This window comes from Convolutriloba macropyga, chromosome 1 (assembly GCF_964194025.1).
Source record: "Convolutriloba macropyga chromosome 1, txConMacr16.3, whole genome shotgun sequence".
Taxonomy (NCBI): Eukaryota; Metazoa; Xenacoelomorpha; order Acoela; family Convolutidae; genus Convolutriloba; species Convolutriloba macropyga.
In genome coordinates, this window is record NC_134468.1 from 9,742,978 (window position 1) to 9,762,937 (window position 19,960).

The 19,960-nt window shown below is 35.5% G+C and overlaps 3 protein-coding genes across 3 annotated transcripts in view; 1 reads left to right on the forward strand and 2 right to left on the reverse strand.

Annotated features, from left to right (window-relative positions):
* The window catches only part of LOC142334816 (neuropeptide S receptor-like), a 311,777-nt gene that overhangs the window by 127,097 nt on the left and 164,720 nt on the right, over positions 1-19,960 (forward strand). The gene's annotated exons all lie outside the window — the stretch shown is intronic.
* Positions 1-19,960, reverse strand: part of LOC142334842 (general transcription factor IIF subunit 2-like) — a 143,557-nt gene that overhangs the window by 19,419 nt on the left and 104,178 nt on the right. The window lies entirely within an intron of this gene.
* LOC142345489 (uncharacterized) lies at positions 5,478-7,569 on the reverse strand. The gene is made up of 2 exons (XM_075397557.1): positions 7,356-7,569; positions 5,478-6,764 (listed from the first exon to the last, which is right to left on the reverse strand). The coding sequence occupies exons 1-2, from the start codon at positions 7,512-7,514 to the stop codon at positions 5,577-5,579; spliced, it is 1,347 nt and encodes a 448-aa protein (XP_075253672.1). The 5' UTR covers positions 7,515-7,569; the 3' UTR covers positions 5,478-5,576.

The window sequence follows — 19,960 nt, forward strand, 5'->3', positions numbered from 1 at the left end:
CAATTTAAAAAGATATAATTTCGATACAACTTTATTCGAGGGAATAACTGAATTTGCCGTTCTTACGATTCATTTAATGTCCCTATAGTTACTTTTTTTTTACTCACTTCAATAGCAGTTAGTGTTAACTCTTTTAGGGAGCATACTGGGATGAACTTCCCAAAAAAATTTCTTACTAAATCACTTGACTATATCGGAGCTGTAAAAAGCAAGTGTTTTCATTCGAATTTTACTTTTCCTAAAAGATTCATGGTAAATTGCTCCAATGAAAATGGAAAATCTCGTTTAATCAAATCAACCAAGACGTGCGTGCCGGCGGTTTCTTGAAGTTGAATCCTAATAAAGCATTTTTGCGCAACTTTTTAAAGGGTTTTCATTTATTCAAATAGAACTTTGTTTCGTTGAATCTAGTTTACAGCTTTTTCTGTGTGATACTTTTGAATCCTTCATACCAATTAAAATGATTTTTGCGAGATTTCGCTCAGCAAGCATGGCAAAAATTTACGTTTTAGACACAATCAAAAAACTACAAGTCAAACAAGTGATCTAAAAGAGATGTCGTGTGTAGTATTGCTAATTGGATAATTGCCGCCGCAATTACCGATACTACAGAGAGTATAATTATTTAACCGTCGACATTGTGAACACTTTAGACTTAGTCTAAACTGACGGAATATTAAGAGAGAGCTATGCTGCGTAAATTGCGTTGAGTGAATGAATACATTATTCATAGCCAAATACTGCTGTGTATTATTTAATACACTATGGAGCAGGCCATACCGGCTGATTCACTGCCGCTATTAATACGCGTACTAAGTGAAGGATACTGAAGCTATCCAGGCCGCTCTTCAGCAGCAAGTCTGAAACGAATATATGACTAAAGACGAGTAATAGTCGGCTCCACGAATGACCTAGGAATTGATTCGGAGCTAGTCATAGGTCTTGTGATTTTTTAGTCGTGTTGACTCAGTTATAAACACGCACGAGCTTAGAGCTTGCTGCTGAAGGAAATCAGACCAAACTCAACCAGCGCGAACGTAAGACGCTTGATTTTCAACCAAAAAATTTCTCTCTCTCTCTCTCTCTCTCTCTTCCTCTCACTGCTCTTAGAGCGAAATATCTACTCCTCAGCTAAGAGGGAAATAACAGCGGCGATTGTAAGTCTGCCAAGTTTATAGCAAAATAGAGTTAATAATAAGCAAAATAATGTTCACATCCAGCAGTAAGATGGATTCAATTTATTGATTAAGATTAGATATCCCACCATATTTTCAAGTAAGATTTACCCCCTAATTGTGCTCTATCCTTTCTATCTATTTTCTAATTAATCTTTACATCTTATCAATTTTATTTTCTAGCAAACAACACATAGATTTGGAAATTAGCAAGGAACATTGTGAGCATATAGTGAGACTTATTCTAGCACGTAATTAAGGTCGCTACAATAATATAGGTTTAGCTCTAGTGTGGTAATAAAAATCAAGCGAATAAAATACCTACCACATCAGAGTTAAAAACTGGTGCGACCAGTGAGGCTAGAACTCACGACCTTAAGATTATGAGACTTAATTAAATTGAGACACAATTCAATTCTTTAGAATTTTTCTTTTCTTTCTTTCCACCCCGGTGGTAGCTTCGCAAAAATTGATTCTGCACATAATGTGTGATTGTATTCCTGTACTCTAAGAGTATGAATTTGTTGGTACGATAAAAAAGTACGATGATTTTCGCTTGAAAAAGCTAATGTTTCATCTTAAATGTATTTATATGTTTATGATCAAGTAAGATGACCAAAAGACAGTTAGAAGACATCCAGCTACCCACAGAGCAGTATGACCCCGTGACCAACTGGATGGCAGACCTTCCTCCATTGACAAAAAAAACCCCGAGACTTCCATCCTCGCCAACGTGGCAACAAAAACAACATTAACAAACAGTGCCATCTGTCAAAACAACATCGACAACACCAACCCGGACAACAATCGCACGAAACGATTAAAACCCAGGCTTCTCGATCTTTGCAAAAAAATCCATTAGACGATGGTTTGCCGAAAGGAAAATACTTCCCCCTCAAAGACGATCGCCTGGAAATCCAAAGGTTACTGGAAATGCTGCCATTCGACAAGAACCCAAAATTTGTAACTTCCTTAGACTACTCACTAACAACTGAGTATAACCAGTGGCGCCTCTCAGAATTGACAACGATTCAGAAAGTCAAAACAAATACCAAGATGCTCGTGCCCACCGAATCTCTGTCAGTGATTCCTAACTTTTCCTTGGTACCTACTCTAAACCTTTGGAGACTGAGGAATAGGAACGATCAGGACCGGACATATGAACTAGAAAATAAAGTTCTAAAGACTCGTGTTGAAGTGCCGTTCGAGCAGATAACAGCATTCCGGAACAATGACTCGCCACAAGCGGAGACCATTTCAACCGATCACCTAATTGTTGAGAACTTAAATTTCCGGCGTCAGCTTTGGGATTCGGAATCCAATATTGCAGACCTTCAGAGCAAACTCGATCGATTAACAATTTCAAAGCAAACTGCTTGCTACGAGAAAGAAGAGTTGAGAAAACAATTAGTGGTCTCTTCACAAACTCTGAAGATCCGAGATCGGCAACAGCAAGAGCTTCTGAAGAAAGCAAGCCAGTTGATAGAATCAAATCAGCTGCTCGGACTCCAGCTCAAGGAACTGAAAGACAAACATAGAGTCCTTCTAGCAACACTTGACAACCGAAACAATTAAACTTTCATTTGTTATCTCGTATTAATGTTTCTCTTAATCTGTCATTAAAAGGTTTTCCATTTTGGAACCAATAGCTTGTAAGTTATGTTTAATGTATCGCACTTGCGCTTCTTTTCTATCTATCCAGTTTGTACCTCAACTTGTTAAACATTTTTTTACTCAGTATCTTAATACTTGAGTTTCTAGTGTATTTGATCTGTAAATTGTTCTAACTAACCATGGGCGCTTAACTCATGCATAACTTTGCATTTGAGATTGTTCTTTAGCAATGCTTTTTTCAGTCTACTGTTGCAGTTTATTAAATTTCATACCACTTGTAACTTTTAACTGAGTTAACACTAACAATGTATTACTGAACTCTGAATATACATGCTCCTACCTTTCTATAGATATTACTTGTAAGCTCAAGAATTTTTTTACAAATTGAATGTAAACTTTATACGATAGAGTTTTTCCACAATTTTTCTCTTCTTTAAAGCGGGGTGAGCTGTAGTATTGCTAATTGGATATCCTAAGTGGATAATACGCGTACTAAGTGAAGGATACTGAAACTATCCAGGCCGCTCTTCAGCAGCAAGCCTGAAACGAATATATGACTAAAGACGAGTAATAGTCGGCTCCACGAATGACCTAGGAACTGATTCGGAGCTAGTCATAGGTCTTGTGATTTTTTAGTCGTGTTGACTCAGTTATAAACACGCACGAGCTTAGAGCTTGCTGCTGAAGGAAATCAGACCAAACTCAACCAGCGCGAACGTAAGACGCTTGATTTTCAACCAAAAAATTTCTCTCTCTCTCTCTCTCTTCCTCTCACTGCTCTTAGAGCAAAATATCTACTCCTCAGCTAAGAGGGAAATATTAGCAGCGATTGTAAGTCTGCCAATTTTATAGCAAAATAGAGTAAGAATAATGTTCACATCCAGCAGTAAGATGGATTCAATTTATTGTTTAAGATTAGATATCCCACCATATTTTCAAGTAAGATTTACCCCCTAATTGTGCTCTATCCTTTCTATCTATTTTCTAATTAATCTTTACATCTTATCAATTTTATTTTCTCGCAAACAACACATAGATTTGGAAATTAGCAAGGAACATTGTGAGCATATAGTGAGACTTATTCTAGCACGTAATTAAGGTAGCGACGTAATTCTAGCACGTAATTCTAGCACGTAAATAATATAGGTTTAGCTCTAGTGTGGTAATTAAGATCAAGCCAAAAAAATACCTACCACATCAGAGTTAAAACGTGGGATCGCTCCATTGTTTGGTGGGCACAGTCACATAATTGCACTCACGTTTTTATCTTTTTAATTAAATCTTTATGATTTTTAAGACAGAGCGTTTCTTCTGCCATTTTTAACGCCAAAATAGCTATTCCTACAATAATGTGCTGCCAGTGTCAAAGAAAATAAACTTTGAATCGGTATTTGGTCTAAATTTACCCACTTTTATACCTTTATGTGTCAGAATTCTTTGGGAACTTCGAGTTTGCCAAAAAAAACCTCTTTATACTTTTTACTTAGTCAAAAGTTAAGCACATGGTTTTTTATCGGTGCTTTTTAACACTTTTGATATTATTTGTTTAGTGATTCCGAAAATTGTGTATTAACACGTTGACGCCACTTATTTTCAAAAAGCAAATTAAATATGCCTTTTCGCCCTGATTATAGCGACAGCATATAATCTGTGGTTCTTTGATCCATAAAAATGACATTTAGACTATCACACGGCACACTCAACACTTGGCAACACTATTTACGCTGTTCATAATAATTTAAATTTTCACCACCCCTACCCCCGCTTAAAAACTGCTTCCATTGAGATTGAAGATTATCATAAATTATCAACTGATATGTTCCGTCATTTTTAATTCCAAAAACTACATCAAATTGCTCCTGCCGTTCCAAAAATTGCATTTTGAAAGAAGCTTCCGATACTCTAGACTAGCGTTGTACTGACAAACCTTGGTCAGCAAACACTCGATCAAAGTTACTTTTGTAGATTTAACATCTGTCGGACCATTGATCAAGGCGCTTTTAACAACACCTGTAAAACCTTTATAGCAATGATCTAGTTTACTAAGTATTACAAATATTTCAAACGATCATTACTTGGCTGACCATCATTACAAGCTTTTGAAGAGTGCTGAAAATACACGGAAGAATATTCAAAAAAATTAGACACATCTATTAACTATCAAATAAAACTTAGCCGTGTCTCTTTTCGCTTTCTCCGCGAAGCAGAGCCAATTACAGTACAAATGGATAAAAATCAGTATAAAATGCAACGAACATCACGAAGAAGACAGAAAAGCTTTGGGTCTAGAAGGCAAGTACGATGTACAGGTGGAAATGGCTATGGTTAAGTATGTAAACAACACGGAGATAGGCAATGGTTCAGCACCTGAGTTTTGCGGGATTATCTGAAGACAAAACTGAGATAGACAATTTATGCAGCAGCTTCACTAGTATGACCTATAAAGTTGCAACGCAAGCGCACCTTTCAAAACTTTTAGAGTTCAGAGGTCAAAGTTCAAGTTTGAAACATGCAAACGTGCATTCACGGAAGAACTGCTTCCCTTTATCCCGTGAGCAAAATATAATTATTTTCATTAATGTGCAAAAAATGTTTCTTATGCCTTGATAATGGTTTGCGTTGCCTAAAAACATATGGCAACTAGTCCCATCTATAGCATAGCTAAACGAGAAAATGCTTGACAACCAAGTAAGCATGTTGATGTTCATTAGCATGTATCAAGTATTTTGAACGTTCGCAAGCGTTGAAACTTTACGAGACATACTATAATATTGAATGATTGTTGTGTTATAAGGCAGAGAAATGTTTGGCAGAATCGTCTTCGAAAAACTCGTTTATCAGAGAATGTCCATCCTCGAGCAAAGAAACTCCCGTGGCTCCAGAAGCCATGGGATCCGTCGCGTGTCCATAGATATTGCCTGAATCCTCTTTTGGAACCCTGGACATTACAGGTGAGGGTGCCATTTGATGAGACTGTTGCAAAAGACCACTGTTATTAAATTGCACTTGATACTGCGACTGCTTTTGCATTGCCCTTGGAGAATCGCAGAGTAAAGGCACTGCAGCCCGGCCAGGACTTTGTTGCATTGCACGAGGTGGAGTCTTATCAATTGGTCCTGTTCTAATAGTGTTGTATCCTCCTGGTGAATATACTGGTGATGAATATTCGAAAGGCTGAGCATGCGGACCATCCCTCTTTGTCGGTGTGACTTTAGCTATTGGTGGCGAAGCGATGGCAACTTTAATAGGAGTCTCTTTAGCATTTACCCGTCTAGGTGATTGACTGAAATTAGCATGCGGTTCTACAGTTAGCAGTCTGTCTTCTTTGTTTGAACTTTTGTTCAACGGTGGACACGTTCTGATAGTAGCAGACGAACAACCAACACTTGGAGATGATGCGGAGTACTGTGATACGTAATAATGTGTATTATTGTTCAATATCACAGATGAGCTCGTTATAGGGTTGATTATGAGATTGGAAGGATATTGTGGCGGCTGATTTTTTCCACTGGTTTTGATAGAAAGGTCTTCAGGTTCCTGTTTGAAGGCTAGACCTGAAGACAGGTCGTCGTCTATATCGGCATTGTAGCCCATTTCATTAGTGCCCCGAACAGGTTCGCCAATGGCCTCACCCGAAAACGCATTGACAGTTCTTCGAGTCACGTTTGCAGTAACGGAAGAGATTGAAGCTCGATTACGGTTATCGTAAGTTGTGTCATTCGAAGTGTGGTACTGCGTTTGGGTGCCTAATTGATTGCATTGCGACTCATGCATATTTAGCAAAAATTCAAGCTGTTCCTTTTGAGACATTAAATCGGCGATTTCATTTTCAAGGTCTGCATTTTTCTGTTGCCATTCTTCGGCTTGCTGTTCCAATGTTGCAGTGAGGTCGCGGCGTCTGTTTCTGCATCTAGCGGCAGCTTGTTTATTCCGTTCCCGCCTCAGCAAAAGTCTTTCTCTTTCCTCATCAGTTAACTGAAGCATACAATCAGCTATAATCAACTCTTTTTTCTGAACTCTTGCTTTAAAAAAATCTTTAGCTCATCGAGAGTGTTTCATAATTTTATTTAAAATTCGTGAAATTCTATTGCGATTAATGGTCATGGGTGTACAGTAGTGGATTGGAACAGCATTTCATGATCGATTAGCTTTTCGTATTAAACAAGTTATTTCTTCTTTTTTCAAGTTATTTCTTCTATTTCTAAGACCTCTTTATATTGTTTTCAGATAAATGTCTGTGCCAAGCCGACATAGCGTAGAAAACTCATCATTTTGCAAGGCAGGTTTAATATATTTTCAGGGTTGGAAATAAAGATAGACCCGGATTCAGTGCATTTGGTTCAAAATTTTTGTGGAAGATATTGGATTTATTCCGCCCCCAACCCCCCTTCAGTTAGTTGTAAAAAATTTTAACGCCCCAAAAAGCACACAATTTTTTTTGCATAGTAGTAGTATAAGCTATTATACTAGCTACACTAGGCATAGTCACTATCTATATAGCAACACATACTTAGTGTAAATTGAGGATCTATGAATAGAAGGATAGTATGTATTTTAAAATTATACCGCGGATTCTTCAATGCGACGATATCGAGAATTAGCAGTAGCAAGTAGCTCCAGATCTCCAGGTGTTGCATCTGTCACTGACTCCGACGAAGACATCGCCGAAATATCAACACCTTCTTCTGCCACTACTGCTATTGTATTAATTTGAGCTCCTTGCATCCGCAAAAAAATCCCAGGGCCAAGTTACATTGCGATCTGAAAAATAGGCGCGTGATAAACAACCGACAACATTTATCAGCAGTTTCTTGTCGGCGATGACTGAGTACAGCAGTAAGGGACAAGATCAGATCCTTGGGCGGGAAAACTACTATCTCTAGAGCGAAGAAACTGTTAGTCGTTGTGGTAATAGTAGTAGTAGTAGTTCAGGCTTCTGCAATGCACGGGTTGAAGCACCCTTGTTGATCGTTATAAATGAGATAGTTTCGAAATGGGGTTACAGTTTTTGCACAGGCAGCAAATTCTCCAAGTGCACATGTCAATTTCGTTAAAACTTCTAAAAACTTCTAAATGTCGCTGATCCGATATTTTATATTTTTGTTGTCTGTAAGGTCTGTCTGTTTGTTGACAATATGAAGAGTTGAGGATTTTTGACAAGGGGAATTCACTCGCATAGATCAGTCAACATTTTGTTTGTAGGTTTGTTGTTGTTGCTGTGGCTTTATAGCTGCTGCCACAGTAAATTTTTTCCGAAACACTAGTTTAGAAATTTGTCTTTTTTCTGCACATCCGGCAGTCTCAACCCAAATACCAGCTGCCGATTTGACTCGTTGCATTTGGTGTTTAATAAATTACAGAAATGTTTTCTAACCCGATATCTCCTAAGGAGTCCCCTCCGCTGCATTCGAGGCTCAAGGACATTTAGTCAGCGCGAAATTGTTGATGCTTCAATGGGAGCTGTGGTTGAAGAAGGCAGGCTGTTAGTTTGATATCTACTTTCGCCAGTAGTAGTTTGTTTTCTAATGCTGTCTGTCTTTAGCTTTACTATTTTCTCAGCTGATGTTTGTATATTATCATTTTATTGGTAGATTTAGTCAGCTCGAAGTTGATGGCTCAAGGACATTTAGTCAGCGCGAAATTGTTGATGCTTCAATGGGAGCTGTGGTTGAAGAAGGGAGGCTGTTAGTTTGATATCTACTTTCGCCATTAGTAGTTTGTTTTCTAATGCTGTCTGTCTTTTGCTTTACTATTTTCTCAGCTGATGTTTGTATATTATCATTTTATTGGTAGATTTAAACAATACGAAATGCTTTAAGAAGACGTAGTGCTAGGAGGGCCCCGGACCAGCCAATATTGTGTTCGGGAGGGGCATTTATTAATTTAGTTTTTTTAAATTTTTGTTATCAAAGCACTTTTCAAGATAGAAAAACCATACAGAGTATTTAGCAAAAGAATCGTCTCTTATGGGGCCTTGATATCCAACTCAATACTAATGAGCTATGAATAATGTTATTACGAAACCCGTTGCGACTGAACAACAATTAGTGTCATATTCAAAGACTCGGCATTAGCTGAAATATAACACAAACCAGAATTAGCATTGAACTCATAGGCCGATTCAATTCAGCTAAAAAAACAAATCAAATTTTGAAAAAACAGGTTAGTTTGACTCATCTACTTTCCTGGTTTTAGGTAGCTTGGATAGTATCTTGTCGCAACAGCTGGGTAACTGACTGATATTTGGCTGTTTGGTCCCTTAGGGCTTGAAAAATGTGCAGGGATGGCGTTTAGGGAACGGGCTGATGTGTGGGTGGGGGTGCCGGATCAATTTCTAAGAACCGCCCTTCACACCATAAATACAAGTCTCCAAAACAGTTTCAGTGGATCGCAAATTAGTGAGCTGAAACCCTCTAAGATAACTTAATGCCCACTGAGCTCTACCTCTTATCCCATTTCTGAGGACCAAAAGCCATATGAGAGAGAAAACGTTTTAGAGAGCAATAAACAATGTTTCCTATAAAGTGCTAGTTAAAATATACGTGATAAAGCATTCTAACTACTATTCAGGGTTAATTAGAGTAGTAGAGGATGACATCACGCCACATAAGAGCAATTAAAGTTCGGCATCAACAAAAGAGTCAAGGAGAGAGAGAGAGAGAGAGAGAGTGAGAGGAGAGATAGTGTGAGTGAGATAAAACGTGACTGAGAAAGTGAAGTAAAGAAACTACAACCGACACGAGGGAGAGAGCAAGGATTATTATCCCTGTTGGAATTCGACTCTGCATGTTCTAGTTTTCTAGCCTTAGTGGAAATTAACTCATTCAGAAAAAAACTATTAGGAACAAAGAACATAGAACAGACAATGTGGAAAAAGAATATAGAAAAAAATGTTCCAAATTTCGCAGTGAATAAATGCTCAAAACCATTTTTGGTCTCCGGAGTACTGTCACGTATACCAGTTTGCAAGACGTGAAAATTTCCGTTAGCCAGTAAAGTGTGGAAGAAATAGGACAAAAGGAGTCAAATATATAATAAAAAATAAGCAAGATTTAACAAAATCTAGCTAAAATATTTTCATTTTAGTATATTCAGAACTACTTTCTATCTATGCTCATGGAACCCGCATTTCTATATGTGAGCTACATTAATTACCCGCTGAATACGTTTTTAATTTTTGACTGGTCTTAATTGATATCTATTTAACTATTTTGTTGGTTTTCTGCTAACATTGAAATGATTAGTGCGCCCAAATGTGTTCCATTTCGTTTTTTTTTAAATTGTAAACATAACCGACCAACGTCGGGCGAAGAGCTCTCAAACGACAGACGAGCAGTTGGCTTCATCAGGAGCAAACCTCTGTTTAGTGATGTTTGCTTTAGTTTTATTCAACTCTGCAAATTTTTGTAGCCTTATTGGTAAATAAATCGAATAAAAAACTGATATTTGAAACAAACAAAAACGAAAATTAAAAAAAAAGCTTTCAGATTTCGCTTTGAAAATCTTTAAAACTGTTTTTTGTCTCTGGAGTTATGTAAAGTAACTAATCTAAAGGACTTTAAAGCCTTCGTTGGCCAGTAATGATTGTTAAACTCAGAAAAGGACAAAAAAAGTCAACATTTTGAAAACATTTGCTAATTTTAACAGAATCTTGCTAAAATTCAAGGTAAAAAAATTTCAAAACCATTTCCTTGTCTCTAAGAGACTACCCAGTATCCTTATTTCAAGCTTTAAATAGTTTCACTGGTTCAAAGATACATAAAACTTGTAACATAAAAATTTGCAAAAATCTGAAAAAATACAATTTTTTCAAAAAATTGCTAAAGCTAAAGTCAATAAAATTTTGATATTCATTCCATTAACTCTAAAAACTAAACTATATGACAGCTTATCATCAAACCTTGCATGATGTCCCTAGGACCCTGGTGCCGCAAAAAATGATAAAAATTCAAAAAGATTAAAAAACCTCGTATAAATTGCAAATATTTTTTAAAAATAGCTAATATTAAAGTCTTGAAAAACATTCAATTAAATCTAGATGCTGTGCAGCAACCTATAATCAAACCCTAGAGCAGGTTATGTGGCTCTTAACAATCGCAAATTTTAACAAAGTCTTGCTAAAATTCAAGACATTAAAGTCTTCAAAACCATTTCATTGTCTAAAAGCACCATCCAGTATCCCTATTTTAATCCTTAAATAGTTCTACAGGTTTATGATGATCCAAAAACTCGGAACAAGACAATAGTTCTCCGAAAACTGGAAAAAAAAATAAATTTTATCAAAAAATTGCTAAATCTAGAATTAATAAAATATTGATAACCATTCCATTAACTCTAGATTTTATGCAACAGTTTATCATCAAAACCCGAAGAAGGTCTCTAGGACCCTGGTGCTGGAAAAGATAAAAAATCAAAGGGGTGGTAGTAGAAGAAGTAGTAGTGGTAGTAGTAGTAGTTGTAGAAGTAGTAATAGAAGTGGTAATAGTAGTAGTAGTAGTAGTAGTAGTAGTAGTAGTAGTAGTAGTAGTAGTAGTAGTACTAGTAGTAGTAGTAGTAGTAGTAGTAGTAGTAGTAGTAGTAGTAGTAGTAGTAGTAGTAGTAGTAGTAGTAGTAGTAGTAGTAGTAGTAGTAGTAGTAGTAGTAGTAGTAGTAGTAGTAGTAGTAGTAGTAGTAGTAGTAGTAGTAGTAGTATTGCTAGTGGTAAGGAAGACTTCTGGAACTCAATCATGGCAGATCCACACACTTCCTTGTCATCTGGATGAGCTTCAAGTGTATTTACCTTACAGTTAGTACGTAAGCAACAAACTCATCACGTGCGGGGTCGTTCTATCAAAAATTTCTTGCTTAGGAATTGTGACTAGTAGGTGTTACTATTTCGTTGCGTTTTTTTACCTAATCTTCAAATTCGATAACATCATGTGTACCTTTTCTTCTTTTGTTTGTTTAGTACTTGTTGAAATGGTTTCCATCTAGATTGAAACCGTCGTCGGCAAAATTTCAATAGAGAGGGAAACCTTTTCCGGTAATTTTTCTATAAAAATTAAATCGCTTTTGTTGAGATAGCATACTTCGCTTGCATATGATACAATGAGTACAAAATAACCAATGTTCCAAATTTCGCAGTGAATAAATGCTCAAAACCATTTTTGGTCTCCGAAGTACTGTCACGTATACCAATTTGCAAGACGTGAAAATTTCCGTTAGCCAGTAAAGTGTGGAAGAAATAGGACAAAAGGAGTCAAATATATAATAAAAAATAAGCAAGATTTAACAAAATCTAGCTAAAATATTTTCATTTTAGTATATTCAGAACTACTTTCTATCTATGCTCATGGAACCCGCATTTCTATATGTGAGCTACATTTAGTACCCGCTGAATACGTTTTTAATTTGTGACTGGTCTTAATTGATATCTATTTAACTATTTTGTTGGTTTTCTGCTAACATTGAAATGATAAGTGCGCCCAAATGTGTTCCATTTCGTTTTTTTTAAAATTGTAAACATAACCGACCAACGTCGGGCGAAGAGCTCTCAAACGACAGGCGAGCAGTTGGCTTCATCAGGAGCTAGCCTCTGTTTAGTGATGTTTGCTTTAGTTTTATTCAACTCTGCAAATTTTTGTAGCCTTATTAGTAAAAAAATCGAATAAGAAACTGATATTTGAAACAAACAAAAACGAAAATTAAAAAAAAAGATTTAAGATTTCGCTTTGAAAATCTTTAAAACTGTTTTTTGTCTCTGGAGTTATGTAAAGTAACTAATCTAAAGGACTTTAAAGCCTTCGTTGGCCAGTAATGATTGTTAAACTCAGAAAAGGACAAAAAAATTCAACATTTTGAAAACAGTTGCTAATTTTAACAGAATCTTGCTAAAATTCAAGGTAAAAAAATTTCAAAACCATTTCCTTGTCTCAAGAGACTACCCAGTATCCTTATTTCAAGCTTTAAATAGTTTCACTGGTTCAAAGATACATAAAACTTGTAACATAAAAATTTGCAAAAATCTGAAAATATACAATTTTTTCAAAAAATTGCTAAAGCTGAAGTCAATAAAAATTTGATATTCATTCCATTAACTCTAAAAACTAAACTATATGACAGCTTATCATCAAACCTTGCATGATGTCCCTAGGACCCTGGTGCCGCAAAAAATGATAAAAATTCAAAAAGATTAAAAAACCTCGTATTAATTGCAAATATTTTTTAAAAATAGCTAATATTAAAGTCTTGAAAAACATTCAATTAAATCTAGATGCTGCGCAGCAACCTATAATCAAACCCTAGAGCAGGTTATGTGGCTCTTAACAATCGCAAATTTTAACAAAGTCTTGCTAAAATTCAAGACATTAAAGTCTTCAAAACCATTTCATTGTCTAAAAACACCATCCAGTATCCCTATTTCAATCATTAAAAAGTTCTACAGGTTTATGATGATCCAAAAACTCGGAACAAGACAATAGTTCTCCGAAAACTGGAAAAAAATAAATTTTATCTAAAAATTGCTAAATCTAGAATTAATAAAATATTGATAACCATTCCATTAACTCTAGATTTTATGCAACAGTTTATCATCAAAACCCGAAGAAGGTCTCTAGGACCCTGGTGCTGGAAAAGATAAAAAATCAAAGGGGTGGTAGTAGAAGAAGTAGTAGTGGTAGTAGTAGTAGTTGTAGAAGTAGTAATAGAAGTGGTAATAGTAGTATTAGTAGTAGTAGTAGTAGTAGTAGTAGTAGTAGTAGTAGTAGTAGTAGTAGTAGTAGTAGTAGTACTAGTAGTAGTAGTAGTAGTAGTAGTAGTAGTAGTAGTAGTAGTAGTAGTAGTAGTAGTAGTAGTAGTAGTAGTAGTATTAGTAGTAGTAGTAGTAGTAGTAGTAGTAGTAGTAGTAGTAGTAGTAATAGTAGTAGTAGTAGTAGTAGTAGTAGTAGTAGTAGTAGTAGTAGTAGTAGTATTGCTAGTGGTAAGGAAGACTTCTGGAACTCAATCATGGCAGATCCACACACTTCCTTGTCATCTAGATGAGCTTCAAGTGTATTTACCTTACTGTTAGTACGTAAGCAACAAACTCATCACGTGCGGGGTCGTTCTATCAAAAATTTCTTGCTTAGGAATTGTGACTAGTAGGTGTTACTATTTCGTTGCGTTTTTTTACCTATTCTTCAAATTCGATAACATCATGTGTACCTTTTCTTCTTTTGTTTGTTTAGTACTTGTTGAAATGGTTTCCATCTAGATTGAAACCTTCGTCGGCAAAATTTCAATAGAGAGGGAAACCTTTTCCGGTAATTTTTCTATAAAAATTAAATCGCTTTTGTTGAGATAGCATACTTCTCTTGCATATGATACAAAGAGTACAAAATAACCAATGTAGGCGTTTAGTTTGTTAGGAACAAAGGTGTTACTTGCAGTCTTTCAGAGTGCTCGCCTTGCGTTCGAGAAACTTTGATGTGCTATGCGAGATTCTCCGCGATTAATAAACCAATAAACTTTTGACTATTTACGGGTTTAGCAACTTGGCCCCACACTTATATTTCCCTTACTCTTGATATATAAAATGCCACATTTGTATTTGGTAATGCCACAAAGAGCCATGTGAATTTCCCCGCAACGATTATTCGATTTATTTAGGTCATTTTCAAGGAGACTTTAAATGTTACTGATCAGTTAATAGTCGCAATCGTAACCATATGTAAGGGTATGATCTATTGATTAGATTAGATCATTTATGTTAACAAATAACAGTAGTTGCCCAAGTACCGACAATTGTTGGATTCAGCTTGTTACATTCAAAAAGCTGGAAAATTTTTGGTAATTACGGTCCCTTTGTCTTTTATTAAGGCAATAATCTGCGATGATATCCAACGCTCTGCCAATTAGTCCTAGAGTCAATAATTTAGCAAAACTTTATCGTGAGGTACTTTGTCGACGTATTACAGAAAATTTAGGCAGAAAAAAACTAGTTCTCCGATTATATTTTGGTCATTGAAGCAATGAGTTTAATGAAGGAGGCAAAGTTTTATGAAGAAAGCAAAAACTACTTTTCAGGAAATGAAAACAAAATACAAGGGCGTTTCAAAAATTGCGCAACATAGATCTAAATTTTTTTGGTGTATTAAAGGTAAAAATGTTGTAAATTTAATTTTAATTGTAAATAAGTCCAAAAATTAATTGATACTTAAACTCATTATTGAAATCAGCAATGATATCCAACGCTCTGCCAAATAATCCTGGAGTTAGGAATTTAGCAAGTTTATCATGAGGTACTTTGTCAAAATCTTTCAGAAAATATAGGTAGGAAAAAATTAGATCTTCAAGTTAGTTTTTGGTCGTTGAAGCCTTGGGTTTTATGAACGAAGCAAAGGAACAATAGATGATCGTTCTTGTCGGAAAGCGAAAAGCCAACTTTGAACTGGGAAATTGATTGTAGCATAATTTTATCATAAATGTCCACTTTAGTTTATGCCAATCGACATTATAAGGAGCAAGTTTTGTCCGTTTATCGGTCGCTATTTTATCGCTAACGAAAACAAATTGTTCAAAGCCGGTAGTGATCTCAGTTTTTACGCTAACCTATTTTGTATTGATCAACTAAATTTTTTTTCAACGGTGATCTCTATCCAGAGTTGCGGTTCATTTACCAAAAATACGTCTAGCTGTTTGGTAATACCAATTTTCTCTCTGAAATTATACAGTTGTTCAAAATTATAAAAAGTGAGCTGGTTTAGTCAAATGGTTTCATAGTCAGCATGGTTTGCATTGTTTTCTAGTTGCTTATGAAGAAAGCAAAAACTAATTTCAGGAAATGAAAACAAAAAACAAGGGCATTTCAAAAACAGCGCAACAAAGAGCTTTATTTTTTTGGTGTATTTAAGATTAAAAAAATGTAAATTTAATTTTAACCATAATAAGTCCAGAAATTAATTGTTACTTTAACTCACTATCGGAATGAGCAAAGATATCCAACGCTCTGCCAAATAATCCTGGAGTTAGGAATTTCGCAAATTTATCATGAGGTACTTTGTCAAAATCTTTCAGAAAATCTAGGTAGGAAAAATTTAGTTCTTCGAGTTAGTTTTTGGTCATTGAAGTCTTGGGTTTTATGAACGAAGCAAAGGAACAATAGTTGATTGTTCTTGTCGGAAAGCGAAAAGCAAACTTTGAACTGGGAAAATGATTATAGCATAATTGTATCATAAATGTCCCATTTAGTTTCTGCCAATCGACATTATAAAGAGCAAGTTTTGTCCGTTTATCGGTCGCTATTTTATCGCTAACAAAAAAAAATTTTCGAAGCCGGTAGTGATCTGCGTTTTTACGCTAACCTATTTTGTATTGATCACCTAAATTTTTTCTTTCAACGGTGATCTCCATCCAGAGTTGCGGTTCATTTACCAAAAATACGTCTAGCTGTTTGGTAATACCAGTTTTCTCTCTGAAATTATACAGTTGTTCAAAATTATAAAAAGTGAGCTGGTTTAGTCAAATGGTTTCATAGTCAGCATGGTTTGCATTGTTTTCTAGTTGCTTATGAAGAAAGCAAAAACTAATTTTAGGAAATGAAAACAAAAAACAAGGCCATTTCAAAAACTGCGCAACAAAGATCTTAATTTTGTTTGGTGTATTAAATGTAAAAAAAAGTTGTGAATTTAATTTTAACTATAAATAAGTCCAACAATTCATTGTTACCTTAAATCATTCTTGAAATCAGCAATGAAATCGAACGCTCTGCCAAATAATACTGGAGTTAGGAATTTAGCAAGTTTATCATGAGGTACTTTGTCAAAGTTTTTCAGAAAATCTAGGTGGGAACAAGTTAGTTCTTCGAGTTAGTTTTTGGTCATTGAAGCATTGGGTTTTATGAAGGAAGCAAAGGAACAATAGTTGATCGTTCTTTTCGGAAAACGAAAAGCGAACTTTGAGCCGGGAAATTGATTGTAGCATAATTTTTTCATAAATGTCCCCTTTAGTTTCAGCCAATCGACATTATAAAGAGCAAGTTTTGTCCGTATATCGGTCGCTATTTTGTCGATAAGGAAAAAAACTTGATCGAAGCCGGTAGTTATCTGAGTTTTTACGCTTACCTATTTTGTATTGATCACCTATTTTTTTTTCAACGGTGATCTCTATCCAGAGTTGCAGTTCATTTACCAAAAAGACGTCTAGTTGTTTGGTATTACCAATTTTCTCTCTGAAATTAAATAGCTGTTCGAAATAATAAAAAGTAAGCTGATTTAGTCAAATGTTTTCATAGTCAGCGTGGTCTGCATTGTTTTCCAGTTGCTTATGAAGAAAGCAAAAATTACTTTTCAGGAATTGAAAACAAAAACAAGGGCATTTCAAAAACTGCGCAACAAAGATCTTAATTTTTTTGTTGTATTAAAGGTAAAAAAAATTGTAAATTTAATTTTGACTATAAATAGGTCCAAAAATTAATTGTTACTTTAATTCAATATTGAAATCAGCAATGATATCCAACGCTCTGTCAAATAATCGTGAAGTTACGAATTTAGCAATTTTATCATGAGGTACTTTGTCAAAATCTTTCAGAAAATCTAGGTAGGAAAAAGTTAGTTCGTATATCGGTCGCTATTTTATCGATAACGAAAAAAAAACTTGATCGAAGCCGGTAGTGATCTGAGTTTTTAAGCTTACCTATTTTGTATTGATACCTAAATTTTTTTCAACGGTGATCTCTATCCAGAGTTGCGGTTCATTTACCAAAAATACGTCTAGTTGTTTGGTATTACCAATTTTCTCTCTGAAATTATATAGCTGTTCGAACATATAAAGAGTGAGCTGGTTTAGTCAAATGTTTCGATAGTCAGCATGGTCTGCATCGTTTTTTAGTTGCTTATGAAGAAAGCAAAAACTAATTTTAAGAAACGAAAACAAAAAACAAGGGCCTTTCAAAAACTGCGCAACAAAGATCTTAATTTTGTTTCGTGTATTAAAAGTAAAATAAAATTGTGAATTTAATTTTAACTATAAATAAGTCCAACAATTCATTGTTACCTTAAATCATTTTTGATATCAGCAATGAAATCGAACGCTCTGTCAAATAATCCTGGAGTTAGGAATTTAGCAAGTTTATCATGAGGTACTTTGTCAAAATCTTTCAGAAAATCTAGGTAAGAAAAAGTTAGTTCTTCGAGTTAGTTTTTAGTCACTGAAGCATTGGGTTTTATGAAGGAAGCAAAGGAACAATAGTTGATCGTTCTTGTCGGAAAGCGAAAAGCGAATTTTCAACTGGGAAATCGATTGTAGCATAATTTTTCCGTAGATGTCCCATTTAGTTTCTGCCAATCGACATTATAAAGAGCAAGTTTTGTCCGTTTATCGGTCGCTATTTTATCGAAAACGAAAAAAATGTGTTCGAAACCGGTAGTGATCTGAGTTTTTACGCTTAACAATTTGTATTGATCACCTAATTTTTTTTCAACGGTGATCTCTATCCAGAGTTGCTGTTCATTTACCAAAAATATGTCTAATTGTTTGGTTTTACCCATTTTCTCTCTGAAATTAAATAGTTTTCGAAATTACAAAAAGTGAGCTGATTTAGTCAAGTGTTTTCATAGTCGGCATGGTCTGCATTGTTTTCCAGTTGCCTATTAATTTAATATTACCGTCCAATAGGGTTGTTTTACCTTCCAGTAAGTTTTGATAATTTGAAAATTAATTTAGCAGTGGTTGAATGTTTCATGACTCCATCTGTGAGCGCTGATTTTTGGTTGATTAAGAACAATTCCGTTTAGAAGTGAGGAGCTATTTAAGGATACCCTAATTATGGCAGTGTTCAACAAATTGAGGCTGAGCGAGGTTTTGTCTGCATTTAGGTTCCCCTGACAGCAATTGGAACGCCTCCGCGCTTAGTTTTGCTGCTGTCAGAGATTTTGTATCGCCGAACGATTTTTTAATTCTTAAAAACAGAGCTTCATTCTGCATTGCATCACTAAGCCACATTTCAGTTAGGCAAATATTTTCATAGTTTTTACCTATGACAGAATCTGCTTTGTAGGAGCTTCGCATGAATTCAATAATACTTCGGACATTAATAATATTAATTATGATTTCAACTTTTTTCGTGTTTTTGAATCATTCCTCTTAGTGTTCAACCCAGACATTGTTATTTTTACTGATGAGCGGAAGATTTTGTATGTTGATTTAATTCCTGTTGATGTTACCCGCATGGAGGAATTCAAGTCTTCATTGTAGCAGTTTATTCCCATTTTTGTAATCTTGTGGTTTGAGTTCTTTGCTTATATACAATTTTCGTGATAGTTAAACAGAACAACATAGAGACGTTAACAACATACATTTGCCCAGCTGTTGATGAGTTTTTGTAGAGTCGGTCTCTCTCTGTTTTCTTTACAGGTAACAAGTGACCGAGAACCATTATTCTGAGTATTGACATTTAGATTGAACATCATTGCATTTACTTCTCATCTATCTGACTCTGCTATTTGTTTTGGGTCTTGCTTTTGGCCTTCTTTGACCCTTCTGATTTTTACGCCGTTTTCATCAGGTAATTGTTTTTTACAGACCTACTTTTTTTACTAAATGCGCTTGGGACCTTCGTGTTTGTACAGTTAATGTCTCAAACTTTTCATCAATCTTTCACTCTGTCGTTCGGGTCACCTTACTTGCGAGAAGTTCTTGGCGGTCAGTTCTGATTTTTTTTCTTCGATGATTATTCACTGCATCAAAAACAATATCCCTTCATTCCAAGAGACAAATGATTGCAGAGATAGTATGTTAGCTTTTTGTTCTTGTATTGCAGCTATGACCTTGTCGCTCATTTTGGTGCGTAGTCTTTTCACAAGATATGCACCTAGAGACAGCTTGGTTTTTGTTTAAATTATAAACGCATGTTTCACATTTGGTTGTGAGCACTTTTGATTGCTCTTTTTGTGGTTTCTAAGAAGGCAGGCTCATCATTTACAGTAGACTTTACCCTGCAACTTAGACAAGTAGCACTTTCGGGCACTAGTCTAAATAAAAGATTTATAATACCTATAGTATTGCAAGTGTTAGACAGTTCTCCGCTAGAGCGCAAATAGGCACTTTTGGATCACTGCCTGAAACTTCCGCACTTGCACGATACTGCACATGGGCGCACATGGGCACTCAGTGCTCTGGATGAGCGCTGCTGTCTGTTATAACAGAGAAACGCTCGC